This window comes from Budorcas taxicolor, chromosome 19 (genome assembly GCF_023091745.1).
Source record: "Budorcas taxicolor isolate Tak-1 chromosome 19, Takin1.1, whole genome shotgun sequence".
Taxonomy (NCBI): Eukaryota; Metazoa; Chordata; class Mammalia; order Artiodactyla; family Bovidae; genus Budorcas; species Budorcas taxicolor.
Window position 1 is genome coordinate 33,478,750 of NC_068928.1, and position 25,612 is coordinate 33,504,361.

Sequence of the window (25,612 nt, forward strand, 5' to 3'; positions counted from 1 at the left end):
CAATAGTAACAGCAGCAGCAGCAGCAGCTACTACCAGCTGAGTGACCTCTATGGGCCCAACTCTGCTCTAAGTACTTCTAACGTCTGCTCAGGTCACTCAGTCTTTGCAACCCCATGGACTGTAGCCCGGCAGATTCCTCTATCCATGGGATTTCCTAGACAAGAATACTGGTGTGAGTCGCCATTTCCTCCTCCAGGGGATCTTCCCAACCCAGGGATCGAACCTGCATCTCTTGTGTCACCTGGATTGGCAGGAGAGTTCTTTACTCTGTGCCACCTGGGAAGCCCAGGCACTTCTAATATATACCTTTAAATGTACAACCACCTATGAGGTCAGTGATATTTCCATTTTACAGATGCCACTCATCAAGGGTAAATAATTGACCCAAGGACAAATATAGGGCTGGGGTAGATGTCCAGATCACTTCCCAGACTTACATTCTTTCGGGTATGACGTAACAGACAAGAGAGACCCTCAGGAAACATTTAGGAACTGGTAGAGTCAGTCTTCCTTCATAATCTGATGGCTGTCACTATAAAACCAATAGTTAAGAGATGGACTCACCTTGCCCGGCAGCTGCCAGTAGCCCCTTGTTCAGCTGCTCAGTCGTGTCCTACTCTTTGCAACCCCATGGACTGAAGCATGCCAGGCTTCCCTGTCCTTCCCCATCTCCCGGAGCTTGCTCAAACTCATGTTGGATGGTTCAGTGATACCATCCAACCATCTTATCCTCTGTCATCCCCTTCTCCTCCTGCCTTTAATCTTTCCCAGCATCATTTCCCAAACAGGGCCTTGCTTTTTCAAGGACCTGGCCTCACCACCCCTCTTCTCCCCTTGCATCAGGAGCAGGACAGCACTGGTCCTCGAACCTCCCACCTCCCGGGTGGCACAGTTAGCCAGCTGGGTTCCAAAAGCCTGCACACAGCAGGTTTGCACAGACCGGGCTACTAGCCGTTTTCTCTGCTGTGCTTTGTGGTTGACTTGTCTGACACAGCGAGGGCAAGTCTCAGCTTCTCTGCACATTAATCCATTATAAAAAATATTCTTATAGGGACTTTCCCTGGCTGCCTGGTAGTTAGAACTTCACACTTCTACTGCAGGGGGTTCAGGTTCTATCCCTGGTTAGGGAACTAAGATCCCACACGCCATGCAGTGTGGCCAAAAAGAAAGAAAAAATTCTTACAAACATCTGTGCCCAAAAGCAGGTGCAGGATTGAAGAGTCTTCAGATGCAAAGCCCACCCTTGCGCACCTTGGTCTAAGGAACCCCAGATCAGGGAAGGTTTCATCCTCCACTTGTGGCTCTGCCTGACTTGGAAATGAAAGCTGTCCGAGGGTGGCTTGCATATCTGCTACAGACCCAGGGTTCATGCTTACTTTCTGACTCTCTCAAGTCAGGGCAAAGAGAATGGGGAACTGAAAAGCCATTCAGTCATTTCCCATTCTTAAAAAGACACCCATGCAAATTTTGGTTATTGTTTTCGAGTCAAGTGAATCATCAGATTTGACAAACAAAAACTTTACACAGCATGGTAAGAAGAAAGGGGGCATTAGAGGCAGCGAAACTGTATTCCACGTCTTCGTTCTACATTTAGAGCTGAAAGATTTTAGGCAATTCATTTACCCTCTCTGAAGACTCATTCACTCATTTGCAAAATGAGGCAAATAATAACACCTCAATAATAATCTCAAGCTGCTGTGAGAATTAAATGCAACATGACTTTATTGGAATAAAAAGTCCCTTGGACAATATCTGGCATTCAGTACACACTCAGCACATGTTGCAGTCTCATCTCCATCCTTCCATCTAGATCCTGAGCCTCTGAGGATGGATCCTCATAGCAGCCACTCAAATTCATTTTAAATGAATAAGTTTGATGGTACACAGGAAATTAAAGGAGGGGGACAAAAGGGGGACAATTAAAGGTTTGGGCTCACTAGTCTCCTTTTGGTGGGAGAAAGTGAAAGCGAAAGTTGCTGATTCATGTCCGACTCTTTGCGACCCCATGGATATCCATGGAATTCTCCAGGCCAGAATACCGGAGTGAGTAATCATTCCCTTCTCCAAGGGATCGTCCCAATCCAGGGACCGAACCCAGGTCTACCCACATTGCAGGCAGCTTCTTTCCAGCTGAGCCTCCAGGGAAGCCCAAGAATAATGGAGTGGGTAGCCTATCCCTTTGCCAGGGGATCTTCCTGACCCAGGAATTGAACTGGGTTCTCCTGCATTGCAGGCAGATTCTTTACCAGCTGAGCTACAAGGGAAGCCCTTTGGTGGGAGGGAGACAAACAATTTGGAATTAAATGTCCAGTCTACATTCTAGTCCTTAGAATCATTCAGACTGGTTGAATTAGAGCCTACCTAAGACTTTTTCTTTTTAAAAATTTGTTTCATTATTATTATTATGGCTTCACTGGGTCTTCATTCTGTGCTCAGGCTTTCTCTGCTTGAGGTCTGCAGTCTTCTCACTGCGGTGGCTTCTCTTGTTGCAGAGCAAAGGCACTAGGGCTCACAGGCTTCAGAGGTTGTGGCACTTGGGCTTAGCTGCCCAGCAGCATGTGTAATTTTTGCAGATCAGGGATCAAACCCCTGTCCCTGGCATTGCAAGATGGATTCTTAACCACTGAACCACCAGGGAAGTCCTTGAGATTTTTTCATCTGCAAAATAAGAGCTCCTGTGGGAATTAAATTTTTTTTAAGTAGGTCTGGTAGGTGCTCAAAGATGAGAATTGAAATGATCACCTTAAATTAGCTTGTTAAACAAACAGGCAGTCAAATGTCCAGGCCCTACAGATCCCCGGAATCTGTGCATCTGTAAGACCCTACAGACCCATTCCCCTGGCTGCATTCCTGGTCACTCTGAACTGGCTGGTCTGGTATGGGGAGTGGAGTGGTGCATATGGTGTTTGCCCAGTTTCCTCTGATCCCTGACTGGGGCCATTCTGGACCTTTCTCATCTCCACTGGCTCCCATGTCAGTTCCACATGGGATCTGGACAGCTTCATGCAGTGGTAACTGTCAGCACCTCACCTCCTGGCCCAACTGTGCTCTTGCCCCTGCTCTGGGCTCCCATATTGACCATGCCCTGGGGTCTGTCCCCACAGCCCTGAAGTGCAGGAGACTCAATGCCCTGTGGAGTGAACCCCTGACCTATGAGGACTGGGAGCAGTGGGTGCAGTTCATACACTTCTCAGGGTGTAGCCCCACAGACCCAGCAGGCCCTCCTGATCACAGGCAGTCCACTCAGGAACACTGTCCCACACTGGCTCTGCCTCCTTTCCTACCTGACTGCCCCACCCCTCACTCCTCCCCTCGGAAGGGGCCCTTTACGCAGCCCTGCCAGGAGCCCTCTGCTGCAAGCTTCACTTTCTGTGGTTGAAATGTGGGAGTTAGACTATTCACTAGTATAACAGCAATACAAGCACTATTATAAACAATGAGGTCCTACTGTATAGCACAGGGGACTATATTCAACCTGCTGAGATAAGCCATCATGGAAAAGATACTTTTAAAATGTGATTAGGTCATCTGAAAGCCCCTATGACTCGGATCAGTACCCAGATAAAGGAGATCCCAGGGATTTCCCTGGTGGTCCAGTGGCTAAGACTCCACAAAGCAGGGGGCCTGGGTTCAATCACTGGTCAGGGAACTAGGTCCCACATGCTGCAACTGAGAATTTGCATGCTGCAACTAAAGAACTAAGAGTTCTTATGCTGCAGCTAAAGACACTGTACATACCAACAAACATCCCGAGTGCCACAAGACTTGATGCAGCCAAACAAATTAATTACTTAAATAATAAAATATTTTTAAAAAATAAGTAAAGGAAATCCTAGAGAGCTCTCTTGTGCCTTCTGCCTTGTGAGGACACAGAGGAGAAAACAGCCATCTATGAACCAGGAACCTGGCCTCAGCAGACACCAAATCTGCAATGAAAAAGTTCAGTGGAGCAAACAAAAAGTTCAGAGGATGACAGCTTCTCATTGGCTGAGCTTGTTGCTCAGTTGTGTTTTCCATTGGCTGGGGTTGTTGCTGGATGAGAAGAAAGCCTTCCTTCCTCCTGCTGGGGTAGTTAGGTAGTTACACACTTCCTGTTTGGGAGTACTTCTCTCCATCTCCCAGTTAAGAACTGATGTCTTCTTGTTGGGGTAGTTAATTGTGAGGGGCAGGGTGGGAGAGCTCGTCTGCAGGCCTTCCTAACTCCAATTTTAGTTGAGGTTTCCTTTTATTATTAAGTTTCACAGTTACCACACTAAAAATAATAATAAAAATCAAAAAGTAACAAGTAAAATTAATAATACCTGTATTTACTTAGCCCAATATCTAAAATATTATCTTTTAAACATGGAATCAATATAAAATGTTAATGAGTTATTTTACATTATTTTTTCATTCCAAATTTTGGGACCCAGTGTATAATTTACACTTACAGCACATCACATCTTAATTCAACTACTCACATTTCAAGTGCTGTAAAGCTGCAAGTAGCTAGTGGCTACTATGTTGGACAGTACAGGTCCAAAGAACCCTTCATTGTCTGGATGTTCTGCAGAACATCCCACTGGGGCACTGATGATGACATCATGCTATCTACACCCAGTGAGCAGGAAATTGCAGGTATTCTAGATGCCCTGGTAAGACACATACACGCCAGGTGAGATCTAAGCCCTACAAAGATTCAGGGGCCTGCCACGCTGGTGAAAATTTTAAACCTGTTAGACATTTGTGTTGAAAATAATTTAACTTGCCCAAAGGAAGTCTGACCTTAACCTTGGGCTGCTGGGAAGTCATCTCTTGCCCTTGGAATATCGTGTCTGATAGGAGTGGTCTGTTTTGTTTGGCCTGCAGCCAGCCATATAATAACAACATGATTCAACGTAGGGACTTTGGGTCATGTGATATCAATGTGATCTCTTGAGGATCTGAAGACAGATCAGCCACAAGGGCAATAACCATGCTTATGTGATGGAACCCCCCCAAAAAGCTTTCAACACCAAGGCTTAGGTAAGCTCCCCTCATTGGCAGTCCTCCATGAATATCATTATAATTCAAAGCCGGAAAGTCATGCTGTCCGACCCCATGGGGAGAGGACAAACCGGAGCTCTGTGTTTGGTACCGCCCTGGATTCTGCCCTTGGCATTTTTTTCCCTTGGTTGAGCCTAGTCTGCATCCTTTAGCAGTAATAAACTACAACTGTGAGCATGTAACAGCTCTCAGTGAGTTTTTCAAATCCTTCTAGCAAGTTATCAAACCAAAGGGTGGTCTTGGAGACCCCCAAACTTATATTTGGTGTCATAAGGTAGGGTGAGCTGATGTGGACTCTGCCCCCTGGCTTCACATTACTTTCATAATGTTATCATTATATGTTTATTTACATTTGTCCATATATTTACCACTTTTTTGCTCTTTATAATGTCTTACATCTCAGAGTTTATATCTGATATCACTTTCTTTTGGCCTGATGCAAATTCTTTATAGAGTATTCTTTTGTTATTATTATTACTGTATTTTTATTTATTTATTTTTGGCTGCACTGGGTCTTCATTGCTGCACACGTGCTTTTGAGTTATAGCCAGCGGGGGCTACTCTCTAGTTGTGGTGTTCCGGCTTCTCATTGCAGTGGCTTCTATTGTTCCAGAGCACAGGCTCTAGGCCCAAGGTCTTCAGTAGCTGCAGCTCGTGAGTTCAGTAGTTGGGATCCAACATCTGTCCCCTGCATTGGCAGGCAAACTCGTATCCACGGTGCCACCAGCAAAGCCCAAGAGTATTTTAAGTTATATCAGTATACGTTCTGAATTTCTGCTTCTTTAAAAGGTATGAGGAGTTTTCTTTTCCTGTAAGAGCAAACACTTCATTTGATTACTGTCCATGATGTTATAAATGCTTGATATAGACAATTACATGTGTTTGAGTATTTGTTGTAGAACAGTTCACTCGATTAAGAGTATTTGTTTGACTGCGCTGGGTCTTCCCTGCTGTGAGCAGGTTTAGTTGCACTGAGGCAAGTGGGATCTTAGTTCCCTGACCAGGGATTGGACCCACATCCCCTGCATTGGAAGGCAAATTCTTAACCACTGGACCACCAGGGAAGTCCTCTGTAAGTAGTATTTGTCATAGAAGATTGATTTTATGCACTGGCTTTGTGATAATTAACTTGATGATTTTACCTCACTGGCTTGTTGTAATTAATACAACTGGTATAAAAAGCCTGTGAGGGTTCTCTTAAAATTAAGAACATAATGAAAGAAATTCCTTCCAGTAAAACTCAATTTTGTTTCACAAAAATTAAATTTGTTTTATGTGTAAATTAAAGTGGCTGTAACAAATTAACTTAGAAATGCAATGCAAAGTATCAATTTGTCACAACTGGGCATTTGGGCCAGTGGAATTTTCTTGTTTATTTCTATATTCTTGTTTTATTTTAACTCTGTTCCTATGTGGATCATCGAATTCCAGAAGATTAAATGATAATACTCTTAAAGCTTCCCTAAGCGTATAAACACTTTAAGGGGTGATGATTCAGAAGGCATCTGCTCTGCTAAATAGCATTCATCCCCTTATGCTTGCCCAATAAATAGAGATCTTAACTAGAACATGGGATAAATGGGAATTAGCAGCAGGTTAGGGGTGTGGGGGAGACAGGAGGAAGTGCTACAAGCAGATTTTTGGAGTCTGAGGGACAGTGACTGAAATACTGCCCCTAACCCTTACCAGCCTTGTGATCCCGGGTGGGTTTCATTGAGCCTCTGAGTAATCATCTGTAAATTGGGGATAATGATGTTAGCCACCTCACAGGGTCTTTGGTAGGGGAGAAGGAGAAAGATTGGTGAGACTGTGATTATACATCACTTAGACCCTTGAGAGCACATGATAAGCGCTTTATAAATAACGACGGGTATTATTAACTGACTGGGACGCTTTCTGGTCTCGGGAATAAAATTGGCAGAATTTTGGCCTCCAGCGCGGATATCACACTGGAAGGCGCGATAGGACTCAGCTCTTTACATTGAATCTGTGCTGGAGAAAAGAGGAAGGAGATTTAGAGGGACTGGAGCGCTACCCCTACATCCCTCACGCTCCCCTCCCAGAGATACTGGAGGCATGCCTCGCACTCCTCGACTTGGACTCCCGAGAAACGGCGCCGCACTTCCCTGCTTGGAGTGCAGCCGCCTCGCCCTCAGACTCCTGCTGGAAGTCCCTCACCGCTTACACCGACCAAGCCGGGAACCCAGAGACCCACTCCCTCCCCACTGGCCCTGGACGTCAGCCCAACTCCCCTTCCCGGAAAAGGGGGGCAGGACCCCGGGTTTCACCCACCACAGACCTTAGAGAGTGATTCCCCTGCGCCAGGCTGGGGTCAGCGCCCTTCCGATCAGTGGGGGAGCCTCTCGGACCCCTTGAAGACTCCGCGGTCAGACAGAGGTCCATTCCTAGCACCTGCTCAGGTCAGGGAGGACACACTCGGACATCCGGAGACGCGGCAGCCTCTTGCTCCTGCCCGGACACTGTCCTTACCCAGGAAGAGGCTTGACCTTGGCTCTGGAGCCGACTCTCTAGGTCTGAGGTCCCACACACTTCGCCTCTGGTTAGGCCGTGACCTTGGGCAGGTTATCTCTTTGCGCCTGGTTCTCCCACCGACTCCCCAAGGGTCGTCATGTGTCCGGAGAGTTTGGCACCTGCGCAGTGACCTTTCCATACATGTCCGCTGTCGTTACCGCACACGCCCCTGTGGTTTGGTCGCTCAGTCGTGTCTGACTTTGCGACCCCACGCACTGTAGCCCGCCTGGCTCCTCTGTCCATGGGATTCTCCGGGCAAGAATACTGGAGTGGGTTGCCATGCCCTCCTCCAGGGGATTTTCCCCACTCAGGGACCAAACCCAAACAAATCTATTAACCTGCTCTGATTATATCGTGACTAGACCCCGGGTTCTAGTCTCAACACCGACACCCTGAATAACCTTGGACCAGCTGCCTCTTCTCTCTGGACCTCCGTTGCTCTGTCCATCACTTGATGGACTTCACTGACTGAAAAACCCATTTATTGATTTGCTGCTTTTTTCCAGGCTCCTCCATCGCACACGAGCGAGGCTACTGGGATTCCCAGTTCTGCGGGAGAGGCCCCAAGGGTGGGAGGTTCGTCTCTGCTTCTAGGGTCGAGGGAGGTCAGAGGTTTCTAGGAAAATGGCATTTGAAGGAGGCTGGAAGGATGCTCCTTGGAGTCCGCCCGGTAAATACCGGCGAGGTTTTTATGTTGCTGTCCTTTCAGAGCTGATCGCGTCTTGTAATAAGCCCAACGCATCTCCTCCACGGCCGAAGTAGCGGGGACAGGTGGTGCCTCGAGCATGCATCCTGGGACCCAGTCCGCATCCCGAGATCCACGCCAGGGTCCGATCCCTGGGAGCGCGGGGTGCGGGCCACACTCGGCCGGGTCAGAGGCTTGCCAGGGGCCACCCTCGCACCGCCCAGGAACAGGAGAGCCGCGGGGTCCAGGGCCGGGTGCAGGTAGCGCGCGCGTCCCGTGGGCGGCGCGGGCGCGGGCCCCACCGCGGGAGGAAGCCCAGCCGCGGGAGGAGGCGAGGAGGCGTGGCGGGGGGCGGGGCCGGCGCGCGGCCTCCCGTGAAGCCCCGCGCGGCGAAGGACCGGAACTCCGGGCGGGCGGCTTGGTAACATGGCGGCGGGAGCTTCCCGCGCGTCTCGAGGAGGCTGCGGGGCCCACACCCGGAAGACGAGTCTCCTTTCTGGCTAGCGCGGCGGCCGCTGCGGACCCGGAAGTCCGGGCCGGTTGCTGAATGAAGGGAGCCGGGCCCTCCCCGCGGCAATCCCCCCGCGCCCTCCGCCCCGACCCGGGCCCCGCCATGTCCTTCTTCCGGCGGAAAGGTAGCGAGGGGCGCGGGGCCGGGCTTGGGGCGGCGGGCGGCGGGCCCTCGGGCAGCGAGGCCTTCGCTTCCGCGAGGTCGGACGGCCTGCGCTCCGGGCCGGCGGGCTTGTGGGAGGGAGCTGGGCCTCCTCGCGGGCGAACGCCGGCCGGTCCCGAAGTGTGTGCCGGGACCCGCTTGGGGCATGCCTTCTGCAGACACACAGCTTTTCGCAGGGGGTGGGGTGGGGGTGGTGCGTTTATACCAGAAAATGGAAATGTATTACGGAAGTCTCGGACTTTTCAGACTATCTAGGGGTTTGTGTCTAAAAGCAACATGTGAAAAAATTGTCTTCTTCAACGAGTGCTCTTTTCCAGTTTCCCCTTTATGGGGGGAGGGGGGTTCTGCTGTTGCTAAAATGACATGACATAACTTACGGCTAGAAGTTCCCTAATGAAGAGTCCTTTTGATGACTTAGCAAGTTTACTTGCTACTGCAATCCTAACTTTATAGACAAACTGCTTATATTGATATTTCTGGTTTTCAGTAGTAGTAGCTGCCCAGTTTTTTGAGTAGAGGCAACTTCCTTTTGAGTTTGGGTAAGGTTATTGGCATTTCGTTATGAGTATGTATCCAGGATGGACGAGTGTGGGTCTTTGGGATGATAGTGATACTTGTCTCGATTCTTGTTGCTTCAGGTAAAATTTCCCAGACAAATACAGGTTTGGGGAAAGCACTGAACTAAGTCAGACTTGGGTTTATGTGACAGCTCTGCTACTAGGTCTGTCATCTGGGACAGAAAAATGTTGACCCACTTTCCTCTCAGCTGAGAATTCGATGATTCCTAAAGACCCCATTCAACTCTATAAAGAATTCCTTTTAAGTACACACGGAGTTTTAGTAACTGATGCCATGTGATCAGTGAATGAAACCATGATGAATGAATGAAAACCACTCTGAATGAATGAAAGTGGTAAAATGGTACAAGGAAGCTGTGTTGGTAAGGTACTTTGGTATGGTTGTGTAGCTCTCTAATTTGTTTGACAGTGTTGAAATGATTGGTTTGGGGTGTTTTTTTTAGGGTAAGGAGTGTTCTACATATAATGGTATAATGAGGCAAATTGCAGGTTGCACATAGCCTGTTGTCTATTTATTCAGCAAATACTTTTGAATGTCTCCTCGTTGCCAGGCACTGTGCTAGGCCCTCAGTATTGAGCACTGCATAAGAGAAAATCCGTATTTCCAAGGAGCTTGTTGTCTGCTGGGGTAGACAATAAACCTCTCTCTCTCTCTCTCTCTCTCTCTCTCTCGGTTTACAAATTGAATAAAGAGTTATGAAAGAGAGAGGTTGAGAGAAGAGACATATTTCGATTTGATGTTAGTCAAAGGCCTCAGCAGACAACCTTGAAACTTAGAGCTGAAGAAACAGGAAGAGGTGATGTATAGAGGCCAGGGAAGAGCATTCCAGGCACAGGGAATAGTGTTCAAAGGCTGGGTGGCAAGAGTTTGGTGTCCTTCAAGACAGAAAAGAAGCCCACTGTGACTGCAGTTCAGAGAGGTACACAAGGATCAGATGATTCGGAGCTTTGTAGGTCACGGAAAGGTGTTATTCCAAGTGCAGAGACAATATTTTAAAATTTTAAAGAGGAGTGATTTGATCTCATTTTGCTTTGTAAAGATCATTCTAGATGTTTTTTGGAGACTGTAACAAGAATAGAAACTGGAGATGGTCCTATTTAGGGCTCCCATCCAGTTTCTAATGCCGATGACTCCCAGATTTACATCTCCAGCTTGGATTTTCTTCCCTGAATCCAGACTCCATATCCAGCTGTTGGTCCACTTTTTACCTCTACGCCATAGATGTCTGGGCTTTCCAGGTGGCTCAGCAGTGAAGAATCCACCTGCAGTGCAGGAGATATGGATTCAGTCCCTGGGTCATGAAGATCCCCTGGAGGAGGAAATGGCAACCTACGCCAGTATTCTTGCCTGGGAAAGCTCATGGACAGGGGAGCCTGGTGGGCTACAGTCCCTGGGGTTGCAAAGAGTCAGACGTGACTGCGTGACTAAACGACAACAACAAACAACAGTAGGTGTCTAGGAGGTCAACTGATAAACAACTTCCTGTATCTAAAATTTCACTTTAGATTTAGCCTTCCTTCATCTGTTTTTCAGTATCTTGATAAATTGCCTTTCTGGCCTTTTAATTGCTCAGGCCAAAACTTTAGTACTTTCTTCAACCTCTTTCTCTCCTACTCTATATCTGATCCATCAGCAAATCTTTTAGGTCAACCCCAGAATATAGCCCAAATCCAATCACTTCTCACCATCCCTGACCGTGAACACCCTGGCATCTCTATTTAGTTTGGGTGGTTAATGAAGTCCTCTGAAGGGTTGTCATTCAGATCTCAGCTTAAATGTCAAGAGGAAGCTGGTTTTATGAAGATCAAGGAAACAGCGTTATTTTGCTTTAGGCTTCAATTTGGTTTCCCTTCCTCCATTTTTGATCCCCCTGTGTGTTTTCAAACTGCATTATACCACACCTCTGTTCAGATGCCCTCAGTGGTTTCCTGTCCATGGCCCTACATAATCTAGGTCCTGTTTCTCCTCTGTGTTCATCTGCTCCCTTTCTCCAGCACTCTTCCATGTATGTTGGCCACCTTGTTAAATACATTCCCACGTCAGGGCCTTTGCACTTGTTCCCTCTGGCTGGAAACCTCTTCCTACAGATGCAAGCCTATTTTCTTCCCCCTTCTCCTGCAGGGTTTTGATTAATTGACATCTTAGTGAAGGGTTCTCTGACCAGCCTGCTGAAGATTGCAGCCCCCAGCCCCTGCACTCCCTTCCTGTGGCTCTGGTTTATTTATTTATTTATTTTTTTCTGTAGCGTTTATCACCGTCTGCTGACTCATGTGTTTTATTAGGAAGGAAGCTTACTTTTGTTCATGGCCGTACCCTCAAGTCTAGATCAGTGCTTGGGATATAGTTAGGAATTTAGTAAATATCTGTTGAGTAAGTGAATGAAAGTAAGAAAAATTCCAGAAGGTAATAAATGATGTGCAGGGAATTTAAACAATGATACAGGAGCAGCTTACCAGGTGGCAGTTTGTATTTGGATAGAGAGGGAAGGCTTGTCTGGGAAGATGGTATTTAAACTGAGGTCTCCATGAGGAAAGAGCCAGCCTTGTAAAGGTGAAAGGAACTGTATTCTTGCTGGAGGGAACTGGTAGTACAAATGTCCTGGGGTAGGAACGAGCTGGCTTTGTTCCAGGACGGAGAGGAGGCTGCAGCTTAAGGACGGAGAGAAGAGGGCATTGGGGCGGTCTTGGAGATAGAGAAATCATGGCTTGAGTAAGTAACTGGAGTGAAGGAAAACTGGGAAAGTTGTGGAAAATTCAGAGCTTAGGGTAGGAAGAATCTAGAGTTCTCCTTCAGTTGTTGTGAGTCCATGTGGATCTGTCAAGGAGGCAGTTGGATGTACTAGTCTGTAGTTCTGAAAAGAGCTCAGAACTTGAGTTCTCTATCTGAATTTAAAAGTATTTTGCATAAATAATGATTAAAGACATAGGACTGGGTGAGATTATCTAGGGAAGACATACAATATATGAATTAGTTACGTTGAAAGGCTAAGCTTCCATGACAGAGAGACACAACGAGTACAATGGCTCAAACAAGATAGGCCTTTATTTCTCTCTGTGTAACAGTCCAGTTCCCTGGTCATCAGGTGGCTTTCCTTCCTGACCATTCAGGGATCATTTTCCTACTATTGTCTTATTCCTCTTTCTCTTAAGGTATATTGCATGTTATAAAGCCAGGTCATAGCCCCTTCTGTCAGCTTTCTGACCCATAATAAGGGAAAAGAGAAGCTTTGGCCAGAAATGGCAAATACTGCTCCTGTTCATGTTTAATTGCTGAGAACCTAGTCGTGTGGTCCCAGCTAACTGAAGGGCTTTGGGAAACAGAGAGAAGCTAGCCAACTGTGTGCCAGGCTACAGATCTCTTGCTCAGAAGGGGAGAATGAGTTCAGTGGGAGATAGCATATCCTGCCATACTATAGACAAGGAGAGAGCGCTGGAGTTAATTGAGCTTTTAGAAGTTAAGTTGAGGAACATGAGCCGTTGGCCAAGGAGACTAGAAAAGAAAATGCGAAGTGATATAGGAGTGGAGTGTCTTGAAAGCTAAGAGAAGATAGTATTTCAAAAAGTAGGGAGTACTGTATTTAATGACACTTACAAGGTTGAGGTAAATAGAAATAGCAGTTCATTTTGATAACATGGAAGTAACTGATGACTTTTATAAATGTAGCGTCAGTGGAACGGGTTGAGGGGAGACTGTAAAGTGGGGAAAGTAAAAAGAATAACCAAGAAAATTTGCAGTTAAGAGGGAAAAACAAGGCCAATAACTGAAAGGGGCCTTTAGGGTAAGGGGTGTTTTTTGTTATTTTTAAAATAAAAGATGCTCAGTTTGTTTGTCGGCTGATAGAAAGAACTCAGTAGAGACAGAGAAAATGATACAGGAAAGAAATGTTACTTGCAGGAGTGGAGTTCTTAGGAGTTGAGATTAAAGCCTGACTGTATCAAGATTTAATTAGGATATGCTGTGGAGAAGGCAATGGCACCCCACTCCAGTACTCCTGCCTGGAAAATCCTATGGGAGGAGGAGCCTGGTAGGCTGCAGTCCGTGAGGTCGTGAAGAGTCAGACACGACTGAGCGACTTCACTTTCACTTTTCACTTGGACAAGTTGGAGAAAGAAATGGCAACCCACTCCAGTGTTCTTGCCTGGAGAATCCCAGGGACGGGGGAGCCTGGTGGGCTGCCGTCTATGGGGTCGCGCAGAGTCGGACACAACTGAAGCGACTTAGCAGCAGCAGCTGCTGGAAATGGCAATTGGTACGACCACTTGTTTAAAACCTTCAAACAATGCTATGTATTGCTTGCTGCTGCTGCTAAGTCACTTCAGTCATGTCTGACTGTGCGACTCCATAGACGGCAGCCCACCAGGCTCCCCCGTCCCTGGGATTCTCCAGGCAAGAACACTGGAGTGGGTTGCCATTTCCTTCTCCGATATATTGCTTATGAATACATAAATATGGTAAATAGTAAAAGTGTGGATGGAAACCTTAAACATTCACTTTCTGAAATTGTTTCTCTAGGGAGAAAGGGAATGAGGTCACAGAGGGACTTGAGTTGTACCTGCAGTGTTTTATTTCCTTTAAAAATTGTTCTGAAGCAAATATGGTATAATGTTAAGATTTGCTCAACCTGCCTTGCCTCTATTTTAAATGTTTCATAATAATTTTAAAAAATACAAGAAGAGTCAGTAGCGCAAAATAAGGTGGTAGAAATAAATGACAATAAATGTAAATGAAGTCTCAATGGCTAAAAATCTAGTAAAAGTCCATTGAAAGGTGGACTAAAAAGTAATGACTTGGGTTGGATAGTAATCGAAAACCCAGCTATTTACCAGAAACACAACAAAAACATAAAGACATAGAGAAGTTGAAAATAAATGGATTCAAAGAGAAGAAAGCTTGTGAAGTATTTGAAATACTTTAAAGCATAAAATACTATTAGGGCTAAAAAAAAAAAGTCTGTAAAGTATGGTAAAATGAATAGAATACTAGGAAGATAAAATTCTGAACTGGCTTGTACCTAAAATCAGTCTCAAAATACATAAAGTAAAATAAACAGAATTACTAGGAGAAGTCAACAGGTGTGTAGTTGTAATTGAGTTTTAAGAAAATTCTTTTTTGGAAATAAAGAATAGTAATCACAATAAACAGAAATGAATGACCTGGACAATAAAGAGATGGTTATCTTCATATTGGTTTCCTAACCTATACTGTTTAAATGTTAAAAAGAGCATAGGAAACTTAAAAGGATGAGAATATAGATCAGGGTTATACAGACAAAAAGAAAACTAACATAGTCTTCACAATAGCACACACATAAAAAAAAGGAAAAGTTTTGCAAGGGAAAGGGAACAAGAGTCATTATTCATAGATAATCTGATTGTGTACACAGAAAGTTTAAGAAAATTTACACATATATCATTAGAATAAGTATTTGAAACTCAGTTGTATCCCTGTAGCCAGTAAAAATAAAAGACTGAAATCTCTATGGAGTTTACAAAATACAAGTGGACCTAAAAGGAGACCCAGATAAGTAGAGGTATACTATGTTCATAATAGAAAGACTCAATACCAGAAAGATGTGAACTCTCTCCAAGATTGATCAAGTCAGTGCTTAATGTTTAAAAAGAAATTACCATGAGGGTTTTAGGATCAGAACAAGTAGGTCCTACAATTAATATGAAAGATAGTTTTGAAAAAAGAATATGATGGAGGGCTTGGCTCTGGCAGAGCCTATTACATAGTTAGTAATTACAGCAGTAGGCCCAGAAACAGACCCACATATGTATGGGAACGTATGTAAAAAGTTCCTATTCATTTGGGAAAGATTGGACTAATCAGTAAATTGTGTTTATTATCCCGCTGCCCCCCCCTCAAAAAAAAGAAAATTAAGACTTCCTCATTATGTACATCAGGGGGTCAGCAAACTTTTTCTGTAAAAAAAACAGATAGTAAATATTTTAGGCTTTGAAGGCTATTTGGTCTGCCTCACTCTCCTCTATCCTTGTAGCCATAGACTATACAGAAACACTATGAAAAACTGGTGGTGGGCTGGACTTGGCCCTTGGGCTGTAGTTTGCTATCCCTTATAGTACAGAAATAAATGCCAGGTGAATTGGAGCCCAGAATTTGAAAAAGCGAAGTTTGAAATCATACAGAAGAAAATACAGGGGTAAGAAATAAGACTTAGGAAAATTCAATCCACATAATGTAAGTTTGACAACATCAAAATTTAAAGTTTGCATACAATAAAATATACCTCTCAGGTACTTGGTGGTGGAACCAGTTGTTCTTAGAAGTGGTTTGAAGGTGATCAAGAGACAGTGTGGAAGATGACTCCCAGAGTTTTGGCCTGAGAAGCTAGTGGACAGTGGAATCATTTATGAGAGGAGAAAAAGATTGATTTAGGAGCAGGTTTGGGGAAAGATGGTATGTCCCATTTAGGCAGTGGAATTATGGAAGATGGCAGAAAGGTAGTTAACTATGAATTTGAGATCAAAAAGTACTCAGACTAGAGAGAGTACTTTGGGAGTTACAGCATGTCTGTGGTATTGAAAGCCTGAAGAATAGCTGAGATCAGCAAGGAAGTACATATGTACGTGGAGTGGAGAGAAGGGGGACCAATCTTGTCCCTGAGAAACTCCCAGCTGGTGGAGAAGTTGGCCAGGGATAAGCTGAGAAGGAGCCTCTGGAAAACGAGGAGTGGGGTTTCACAGAAGCCATACCAAATTCACTTTTCAAGAGGGAGATGGAGTCAGTTGGCAGATGCAGCTGAGGCGGCTGCAAACATCAGTCACCCCAGCACGGGAATGGGTACTGAGAGACGTCGCTGGGAATGTACATGTTGAGTTCTGGTGTATGGAGTAGGAGGTGCCTCTAAGACACTCATTTACACACGTTATCTTAATCACACAGTCATTCTGCAGGCTTTTAACCAAGGGTAAGTGTTAGCTGCTCAGTCGTGCCCAACTCTTTGCGACCCCGTGGACTGCAGCCCACCAGGCTCCTCTGTCCGTGGGATTTTCCAGGCAAGAATGCTGGAGTGGGTTGCCATTTCCTTCTCCAGGGGATCTTCCCGACCCAGGGATCGAACCCAGGTCTCCTGCACTGCAGGCAGATTCTTTACTGACTGAGCTACAAGGGAAGCCCTAACCAAGGGTAGAAGAGTGATTTCTCTGGTCCCACAGACCAAAGTTGAAATCCTGCCTGTTGAAATGACTCTTCACTAGCTCATAAGAATGACCAGGTTTTGTACATCAAGGAAATTGAGACCCCGAGAATTAAAGTAACTGGTCCAGGATCACATGGGAGAGCCCAAATTTGAACCTAGGTGTCCTGACCTCATCTTTCCTTAATCACTCAGCCTTCTTGATCAAATGCCATTCAGAGGTCACTTCTAAGGGAAACTTCCCCTGACAGCTGCCCTGCCCTGCTCCAGGGCAGCTCGCCCTTTTGTGTAGGAACTTTGTACACACTCACCTATTGGAATAGAGCTGGCCTGAGTTTTAGTGGAGGGGGCATTTGAAGAAGTTGATCATGCTGCCCTCCTCTCTTCCAGTGAAAAGCAAAGAGCAGGAGAAGACCCCAGATGTCAAGTCAGTCAAAGGTGAGTCAGCGCTTCGCAGTTATGAGCTCTTTAATCCTGTTGCATTCTCCCTTTTTGTTGGTCGTCCCTGCCTTCTTTTATAATTACTCATGATTGTGACTTATTTCCCTGTTAGTTGGTGTATCTTTCAACACCCAGCATATGCTAGGCTTTTACTGAGCATTCATTGGCTGTCCTGGTGATTCCAGGGAACCAGTGTCCTCCTTGCTAATCACGCATTTCAGTGATTCCCTAAAAGCAATTGATTGACTTTATTTTAAAAAACTAAAAGCAGAAAATACTCTTTACTGAGCAGTCTGACCACTGACTTATAAAGCTTGGTTTTCTGAGGTTTATCTGGGGTCTGGATGCTTACTGTTTTCACTTTATTACTTTGAACGAATGGCCCTAATTTAAAATTTATTCAGAGTTCTTTATTGGAATCAATATATTGTCCTTATTTGTAGGTAAGAGCCTGCTTTTTTTTAAGACTGTCATCTTGGCTGTAGTTTTGACTAATTTCATTATGTCAATGTACAAAAATTTTGGAATGGGAAAATTGTAATGAAAATTACATCCATGTCCATGGTATATAATTTTCATAGATGTAATTTATACAAATACTGTAGATTGATATTCTTTAGATTTTTCTTTTAAATGTTTGCATGTTGTGTGGCTAGCATTGAGTATTAACTCCACATGCTCAATTTGTGAGAGGGACACTGATTATAATTTAAGAGATTTGTAAGATTAGGGAATAAGCCTTATTCTCTGCTTGTTTCTGATAATTTAAAGTCAGGTAGATTCCATGTGGGTTCAGTGCAATAAACCAAAACCTCTTAAAGACCTTTCATGAGAGTCTTCTGATATTTGTGTGGAATAAGTGGGATGAGTGGAATTTTAATTCAGCTGTAGCAATTAATTCATAGGGTTACTTTGACCATGTGAATTTGATGAGTTCCTCTTTATCCTGAAGTCAACAGAATATTAATGTTTCTTTAGGCTACAAAAGAAAATATATTTTGTGAATTTTTAAGTGTGCTTTATCTTTAAGCAGCTTGAACTTTGATCAGTTTTTATTAGATGGTGAAATTTTGTTACTCAGTTAAAAAGTAAAATAAGCATACTTATTTTGTTACTCAGTTAAAAAGTAAAAAGTAAACAGAATATGTTACTCAGTTAAAAAATAAAATAAGCAATACTGAAGGGTATTGTTCTAATTCTTTTGATAATCTAAAATTTTATTTTGGAATTTAATTTGTCACTTGCCCGCAAGCTAGGATTAAGAAATTGAAAAAGGTCCATATTTCGAGATGTTTGCTGCCTTTGGTACGCTGCTGCTGCTGCTGCTAAGTCACTTCAGTCGTGTCCGACTCTGTGTGATCCCAGAGATGGCAGCCCACCAGGCTCCCCTGTCGCTGGGATTCTCCAGGCAAGAACACTGGAGTGGGTTGCCATTTCCTTCTCCAGTGCGTGAAAGTGAAGTCGCTCAGTCATGTTGGACTCCTAGAGGTTCTCAAAGAGAACTTTCTCAGAGAAAGATCTCTCTTCTGAGTTCTACTTTTGGCACAGTATTTTGAGAGTTATATATAAGTAATAGGGAGTTTCTTTCCAATTTTCTGCTGCTTGGTTAATTGACCTTTTCCGTAAGAATTTTTTGTTGAGTGTATATGCTTACTCAAGAGAGGTGTTACAAAATCTAATTTTTAAAGTTCCTTAAAGCCCTTTTAGGAGACAGTTTTAGACTATCAAATTGTGTTTAATTTTTAACAATTTTTTGAAAAATTATAGCTTCAATATCCGTACATTCCCCACAAAAAAGCACTAAAAATCATGCCTTGCTGGAGGCTGCGGGACCAAGTCATGTTGCAATCAATGCCATTTCTGCCAACATGGACTCCTTTTCAAGTAGCAGGACCGCAACACTTAAGAAACAGCCCAGCCACATGGAGGCCGCTCACTTTGGGGACCTGGGTGAGTGACTCTCAGTTTTTGTTAACTTCTAGGAGGAGGGATTTGAGTATAAAGTGTGAAGTTCCTGCCAGAGGATACTGACCCATATTGCCTGGGGCTTTGAAAAAAAATGTTTAAACTGGACTAACAGCTAGTGTAATGGATGGCTCCGTATTGTCCTCCTGTAAATATAAAAAGCATGCCCAGTAGAATAATGGGCCATTTCCAGAAGAAGAAATACATTTGGCCACTGAATGGGTGAAAAGGATGCCTCACTGCACTAATACTCAGTGCAGTGCGAATTAAAATAATGAGTTTATGTTCTCCCAACACATTAGCAAGTATTTAAAGCTTGATAATTGGAATGTTAATATAGATGCAGAGAAATAGCCACTCCTATTTACACATAGCAGCTTGGATGAATCTCAAGGGAATTATATTGAGAGACAATATATATTGAGAGACAATATATATTGAGAGACAGTATATTCAAGACAGTTCTTGAAATGACAAAATGATAGACATGAAGAACAGGTAGATGAGTATTGGCCAATGGTTAGGGATGGCAGCTGGTTATAAAAGGCCTCACAAAGGGATCCTTGTGTCACTGGAGCTGTTCTGTCTTGATGTTTATACAAGTCTACTCACATGATAGAAACACGGAGAACTAAATGCGCATACAGTGAGTACTGGTGAAACTGGGGAAGTCTGGATAAGACAGATGAATTGTGTCAGTGTCTTAGTGTGATCTTGATACCGCAGGGGAGCCTGGGCATGTGTATGTTAGTCGCTCAATCGTGTCCGAACTTTGTGACCCCACGGACTGCAGCCCGCCAGGCTCCTCTGTCCGTGGAATTCTCCAGGCAAGAATACTGGAGTGGGGTGCCATTTCCTCCTCCAAGACTGGGTAAAGGGTACTTAAAATTAAGTCTTTCAGAGGCTCAAGATTTCCCGAAGTTCATTAAGAGATGTTGACAACAAAGGACTAGTTAACACTGAAGTCAGGACAGTCAGCAGGGGTGGTACATGAGGTGCTTCAGAAGAAACAACAAAGGGTGAAGAAAAGCCCTTTTGAAAAGCAGATGAGGCCCTCAGTTAATTTTATAAAAATGAGTCTCTCTGTGTCGTGCTGTGAAAGTTAATATTTTCTTAGTTTTTTCTTTCTTCTAATAATTAACTTGTGTTTATAGTCATAACCTAAATTTAGTTAAATGTGAAATAAACTTTGTTTTATTAACTTTGGTTTAATTTTTCAAGATAAAATCCCAGATCTAACTATTCTGTTATAAATGAGGCTAAGAGTTCATAACACCTTTCTAGCTGTATCCACAATTTTTCTTCAGGATAAGGTCCTAGAAATAGAGTTACTGGATTGAAAATTACCCTGATGGCTAAGACTTTGCTGTCTGTTACTGAATCCTCCAAAAAGATTTTGTCATTTAATGTTTTTCATCATCTGTTTTGCTATGCCCTTGTTAGTTCTTGTTATTTTTTTTAAACCCATTTTTCAGTTTGATAGGCAAAAGGTATGTATTAATTTGCTTTTCTGAGATTTTTAATGAGATTGAGCTTTTAAAATATTTTTATTGGTCTTTCTTTCCTTTGGAACTGGTATTATAAGATTTTTTTCCCTTAAGAATTTACATGATTTGAATTGCCATGACAAGAGATACGAGGATTAATCGAGTAACAAAGACCCTTCTAATAATTTAAATAAGCTTTAGCGGGTTGTTATCTGTTATTGAACTGCTGACTCTTTTCTTCCTTTAGGCAGATCTTGTCTGGACTACCAGACTCAGGAGGCCAAATCAAGTCTTTCAAAGACCCTTGAGCAAGTCTTGCATGACACCGTGGTCCTCCCTTACTTCATTCAGTTCATGGAACTTCGGAGAATGGAGCATTTGGTTAAGTTTTGGTTGGAGGCTGAAAGTTTTCACTCCACAACTTGGTCCCGAATAAGGGCACACAGTCTGAACACGGTGAAGCAGAGCTCATTGGCTGAACCTGTCTCTCCATCTAAAAAGCCCGAAACCACAGCAGCTTTTGTAACTGAGTCTCTTAACAGGAGGTTGGAGGATTCTGGCTCAGCCCAGCTGGAAGGAATTGACTTAAATAATAGAACTAGCAACTCCCAGAACCACTTGCTTTCCCAGGAGAGTGATAGTGCCCATTTGCTCCACCTGGAGACAGCCAGGACAGGAACTCATCGGGGCTCCCTGGAAACCCAGGAGTCCTCCAGGCTCACGGTAGCCAGTAGAAGTAGTCCATCTTCTCCACTGAAGGAATTATCAGGAAAATTAATGAAAAGTAAGTGTGTGGTGTTGTCTCTCTTTATCCTGTTTTTGTTTTTACAATCTATTTAGGGGCTTCCCTGGTGGTCCAGTGGCTAAGATTGCAGAAACCAAATGCAGGGGGCCTGGGTCCGATCCCTGGCTGAGGAGCTCAAGATCCCTCCCACATGCTACAATAAGATCTGTTGCAGCCAAATAGATAAAAACAAATATATTTTTAAAAATCTACTTACAAAGTGGAACTTGAATGGGGATTAAAAGGGTTAGAGTAATTTCTCCCAAATTTAGGAGTTTTAGAATAGGATTGTGTATGAAAAAAGAACAGAAGGGCCGACCCCCTAAGAAAAAGAAATGAGAATTAACAAATGAAGAAGGGTCCAGGGTCATCACAGATTTTGAAATCAAATCCTTATCCAGAAAGGCTAATGTCAACCTCAGTCTTAGTTTTCTTGCTCTTTTACTGAACTTTCAGGTAAAGTTATTTGTTAATTGACAGCAGGCAGCATTAATCAGGTTCTGTGTCAGGGGCTGTACTTGAATTTCACGGAGTAGTCACAGCAGCCCTGTGAGGTAGGCAGTCACCCCGTTTTACATGTGAGGAAGCCATGGCTTGGGAAGGTCGGGGAGCCTGCCAGGTCGTACACCAGGCAGGACCTGCACTTCAAGTCCTGGCGTCTGGACTGTGGCTCCTCTTTTTTCTTCTCTGTTAGCTTGAAAGCTACACACTTCATTTTCAGTTATCCTGGAATTCTGACTAGACAGTTCCAACCCATTGTCATCATCTCCTCTTTCATCTTCTCTTTTTTTTTTCCTACTAAGCCTTTATTAAGGCAGTTTTTTTTTCTTTTCTTTTTTAAGGTTCACAGCAAAATTGAGGGGAAGCTACAGATATTTCCTATACACCCCTTTCCCCAGAACATGCATTCCTTTTTTTATTTTTTCTTGTGTGCTTTTTTTCTTTTTTTTCCTACTAAGCCTTTATTAAGGCAGTTTTTTTTTGTTTTTTTTTTTTTAAGGTTCACAGCAAAATTGAAGGGAAGCTACAGGTATTTCCTATACACCTTTGCCCCTGAACATGCATCGACTTCCCCATTATCAACATCCCCACCAGAGGGAAACACTTGTTACAACCAGTGAACTTACCTGGGGGCATCACAATTGGGTTACCCAAAGTTTACTTTCGGGTTTACGCCTGGTGTTAACATGTTTTGTGAGTTTGGGGAAGTGTATAACCACTTGTAACCATAATTGTGATACCAGGCAGAGCATTTTCACTGCCCTAAAAACCTGTGTGCTCTACCAGTTTATATACCCACTCATTTCACTCTGGCCACCACTAATCTTTTTCCTGTCTCCATAGTTTTGCATTTTCTGTAATGTCACATACTTAGAATCCTGTAGTATGTAGCTTTTTCAGATTGGTGGTAACATCTTCAGATCTTTAAGTTAGTTGATTCTTAAAATGGATCTAAACTGCTCTTGAATCAGTCTTTTAAAGTGTTATTTTTAATCTAAAAGTTAGCAAATTCTTCCATTTCTAGAAATATTTTTCTAAAGGGTTGCCTGGTCATTTTTTAGTTTCTTGTTCCTTTATCCCTCTGTCCTACTTTTGACCCCATTTTTTATTTATTTAAATTTATTAAACACGTAGTCAGTATCTCATAACCCCAGTGCCTATAGCTTTTGTGTATCTGATTCAGGGTTTGTTTCTGCAGGTTCACACTTCTGGTAGGCTGTGGTTTTAGTGGGTTTTGGCTGTGAATACATATGTCTTTGAATTTTATCTTTGGTGATTCTTCAGGGACTCTAATTAGATTAGGTTCTTTTTGAGTGTCTTTGCATTTGCTTTTGCCAGGCATCCAGGACCCACTTCATTGCTACCCTGGTATCACTGAAAACTAAGTTTCTATCTTGCAGGGGGAGGGGTGGGTGTCTAAGTTTCAGTCTTGGGGTGGGGGTGTGTCCCTGCCTCTTAGGGGGTGTGTCCCTGCCTCTTAGGGGGGGTGTGTGTGTGTGTCTGCCCTCGTGGAGGGGGGGGTGTGTGCGCGCACCCTCTAGGGCTGTGTGTGTGTGCGCGCGTGTGTCTGCCCTCTTAGGGCCTCCTGCCCTCTTAACAGCCGTGTGTGTGTGTGTGTTTCAGGCCCTGCCTCTTAGGGCCTTCTGTGTGTGTGTGTCTGTGTGTGTCTCTGTGTGCCCTCTAGGGCTGTGTGTGTGTGTGTTTCAGGCCCTGCCTCTTAGGGCCTTCTGTGTGGGGGGGCGGTGGGGGCCTTCTGTGTGTGTGTGTGTGTGTGTGTGTGTGTGTGTGTGTGTTTCAGGCCCTGCCTCTTAGGGCCTTCTGTGTGTGTGTGTCTCTGCCCTCTAGGGCTGTGTGTGTGGGGGGGCCTTCTGTGTGTGTGTGTGTGTGTGTGTTTCAGGCCCTGCCCTCTTAGGGCCTTATGTCTCTGTGTGTCGCTCAGTCTTGTCCAGCTCTTTGAGACACCATGGACTGTATACTCTTAGGGCCTTCTGCCTGGTTTGGGTCTAATTTCTACCCTGTTTGGGTCCCGGGCAGCTGCCCATGAAAGTACAAGCCTCGTGTCTCATGAGGGTTGTGGGCTTTCTCGGGTAAATGCCCTCTCTCTCTCGTGCTTTTGCCCATCTTGATTTGGACTGGCTCCTACAGTCCACAGTTCCTTATCTGCCGTCGAGAAATCCAGAAAGCTTTGCCTATCACAAGTTATTTTTTAAATGAACAGAAGTTGACCTGAAAGGGTATAAGCTTATTATAGCTCATAGTTGATATGAATAGCATCATGAACATGGTTGTCTCATATGCTGCTGGGGAATTAAAGTGGTATAGCTTTGTAGTGAGTCTTAAAATTGGGTAGTTTGAGTCCTCCAAGTTTGTTCTTTTTCAAAGTTGTTTTTTCTGTTCTAGGTTCTTATATATTTTATATGAATTTTAGAATAAGCTTGTCTATATCTACAAGAAACCCTGCTGAGATTTTAATTAATTAATTGGAGGGTAATTACAATATGGTTTGGTTTTGGCCATACATCAACATGAATCAGCCATGGGTGCACATATGTTCCCCTGTCCTGAACCCCCCTCCCACCCCACTCCCCACCCCATCCCTCTGGGTTGTCCTAGAGCACCGGCTTTGAGTGCTCTGCTTCATGTATCAAACTGGCAGTGGTCATCTGTTTTACATATAGTGATATACATGTTTCAATGCTATTCTCTCATAGCATCCCACCCTCGCCTTCTCCCACAGAGTCCAAAAGTCTGTTCCTTACATCTGTGTTTCTTTTTTGCCTTGCATATAGGATCATCATTACCATCTTTCTAAATTCCATATATATGCATTAATATACTGTATTGGTGTTTCTCTTTAACTTACAATGCGGTAAGATTAGATGTTAGCTACAGGGAAAAAACTATAAAAAACACAAACATACGGAGGCTAAACAGCACGCTTCTGAATAACCAGCAGATCACAGAGGAAATCAAAATATGCATAGAAACAAATGAAAATGAAAGCACAACAACCCCAAACCTATGGGATTGAGTAAAAGCAGTGCTGAGAGGGAGGTTCATAACAATACAAGCCTGCCTCAAGAAACAAGAGAAACATCAAATAAGCTACTTAACTTTACACCTGCTGAGATTTTTTTGTATTGGAATTGCATTCAACCTACAGGTCAGTTTGGAGAGAATTTACGTTCTTAACTGTATTGAGTCTTAAAACCCACAGATTGAATCTGCTCCATTTACCTACCTCTTTGATCACCCTCTTTTGAGTTGTATGGTTTTCAGTGTACAGATCCTTAATGTTTTGTTATTCCCCCTTTTCTGGTACTATTGCAAATAGTATGTTTAAAAAGTTTTTGTTTCTGTAGTTTTTTTATTGCTAGTATATAGAAATATGATTGACTTTTATATGTTGACCTGTTCTGTGGCCCTAATTTACTCATTATTTCTAGGCGCTTTTGTGTAGATTGCCTGAGATTCTTGTCTTCTCCCCGATCTTAGAAAGCACTCAGGCTTTCACCATAAAGTGTGAGGTTAGCTATGGGATTTTGTAAATGCCCTTTATCAGGTTGATGAAGCTCCCTTCTCTTAAAAGTTTACTGAGAGTTGTTTAAAAGATTACAGATAATTGTTTAAATCGTGAATGGTGTTGAATTTTCTCAAATGTTTTTTCTGTGTCATTTAATATGACCATGTGGTTTTCCTTCTTTTGTCTGAGGGATTATATCGATTAAAAAAAAAAAATACTGAATAAGCTTGCATTCCCAGAGTAAGCCTCATTTGCTT

The 25,612-nt window shown here is 43.8% G+C and overlaps 1 protein-coding gene across 1 annotated transcript in view; it reads left to right on the plus strand.

Moving 5' to 3' along the window:
* The first annotated feature begins 8,664 nt into the window (after nt 1–8,664).
* AKAP10 (A-kinase anchoring protein 10) overlaps nt 8,665–25,612 on the plus strand; it is a 41,206-nt gene continuing 24,258 nt past the window's right edge. Inside the window, exons 1-4 of the mRNA XM_052657829.1 lie at nt 8,665–8,878; nt 17,045–17,092; nt 18,863–19,045; nt 20,795–21,331. Of these exons, the coding sequence (XP_052513789.1) occupies nt 8,791–8,878; nt 17,045–17,092; nt 18,863–19,045; nt 20,795–21,331 (856 nt within the window). The 5' untranslated portion in view covers nt 8,665–8,790. The remainder of the gene's footprint in view (nt 8,879–17,044; nt 17,093–18,862; nt 19,046–20,794; nt 21,332–25,612) is intronic.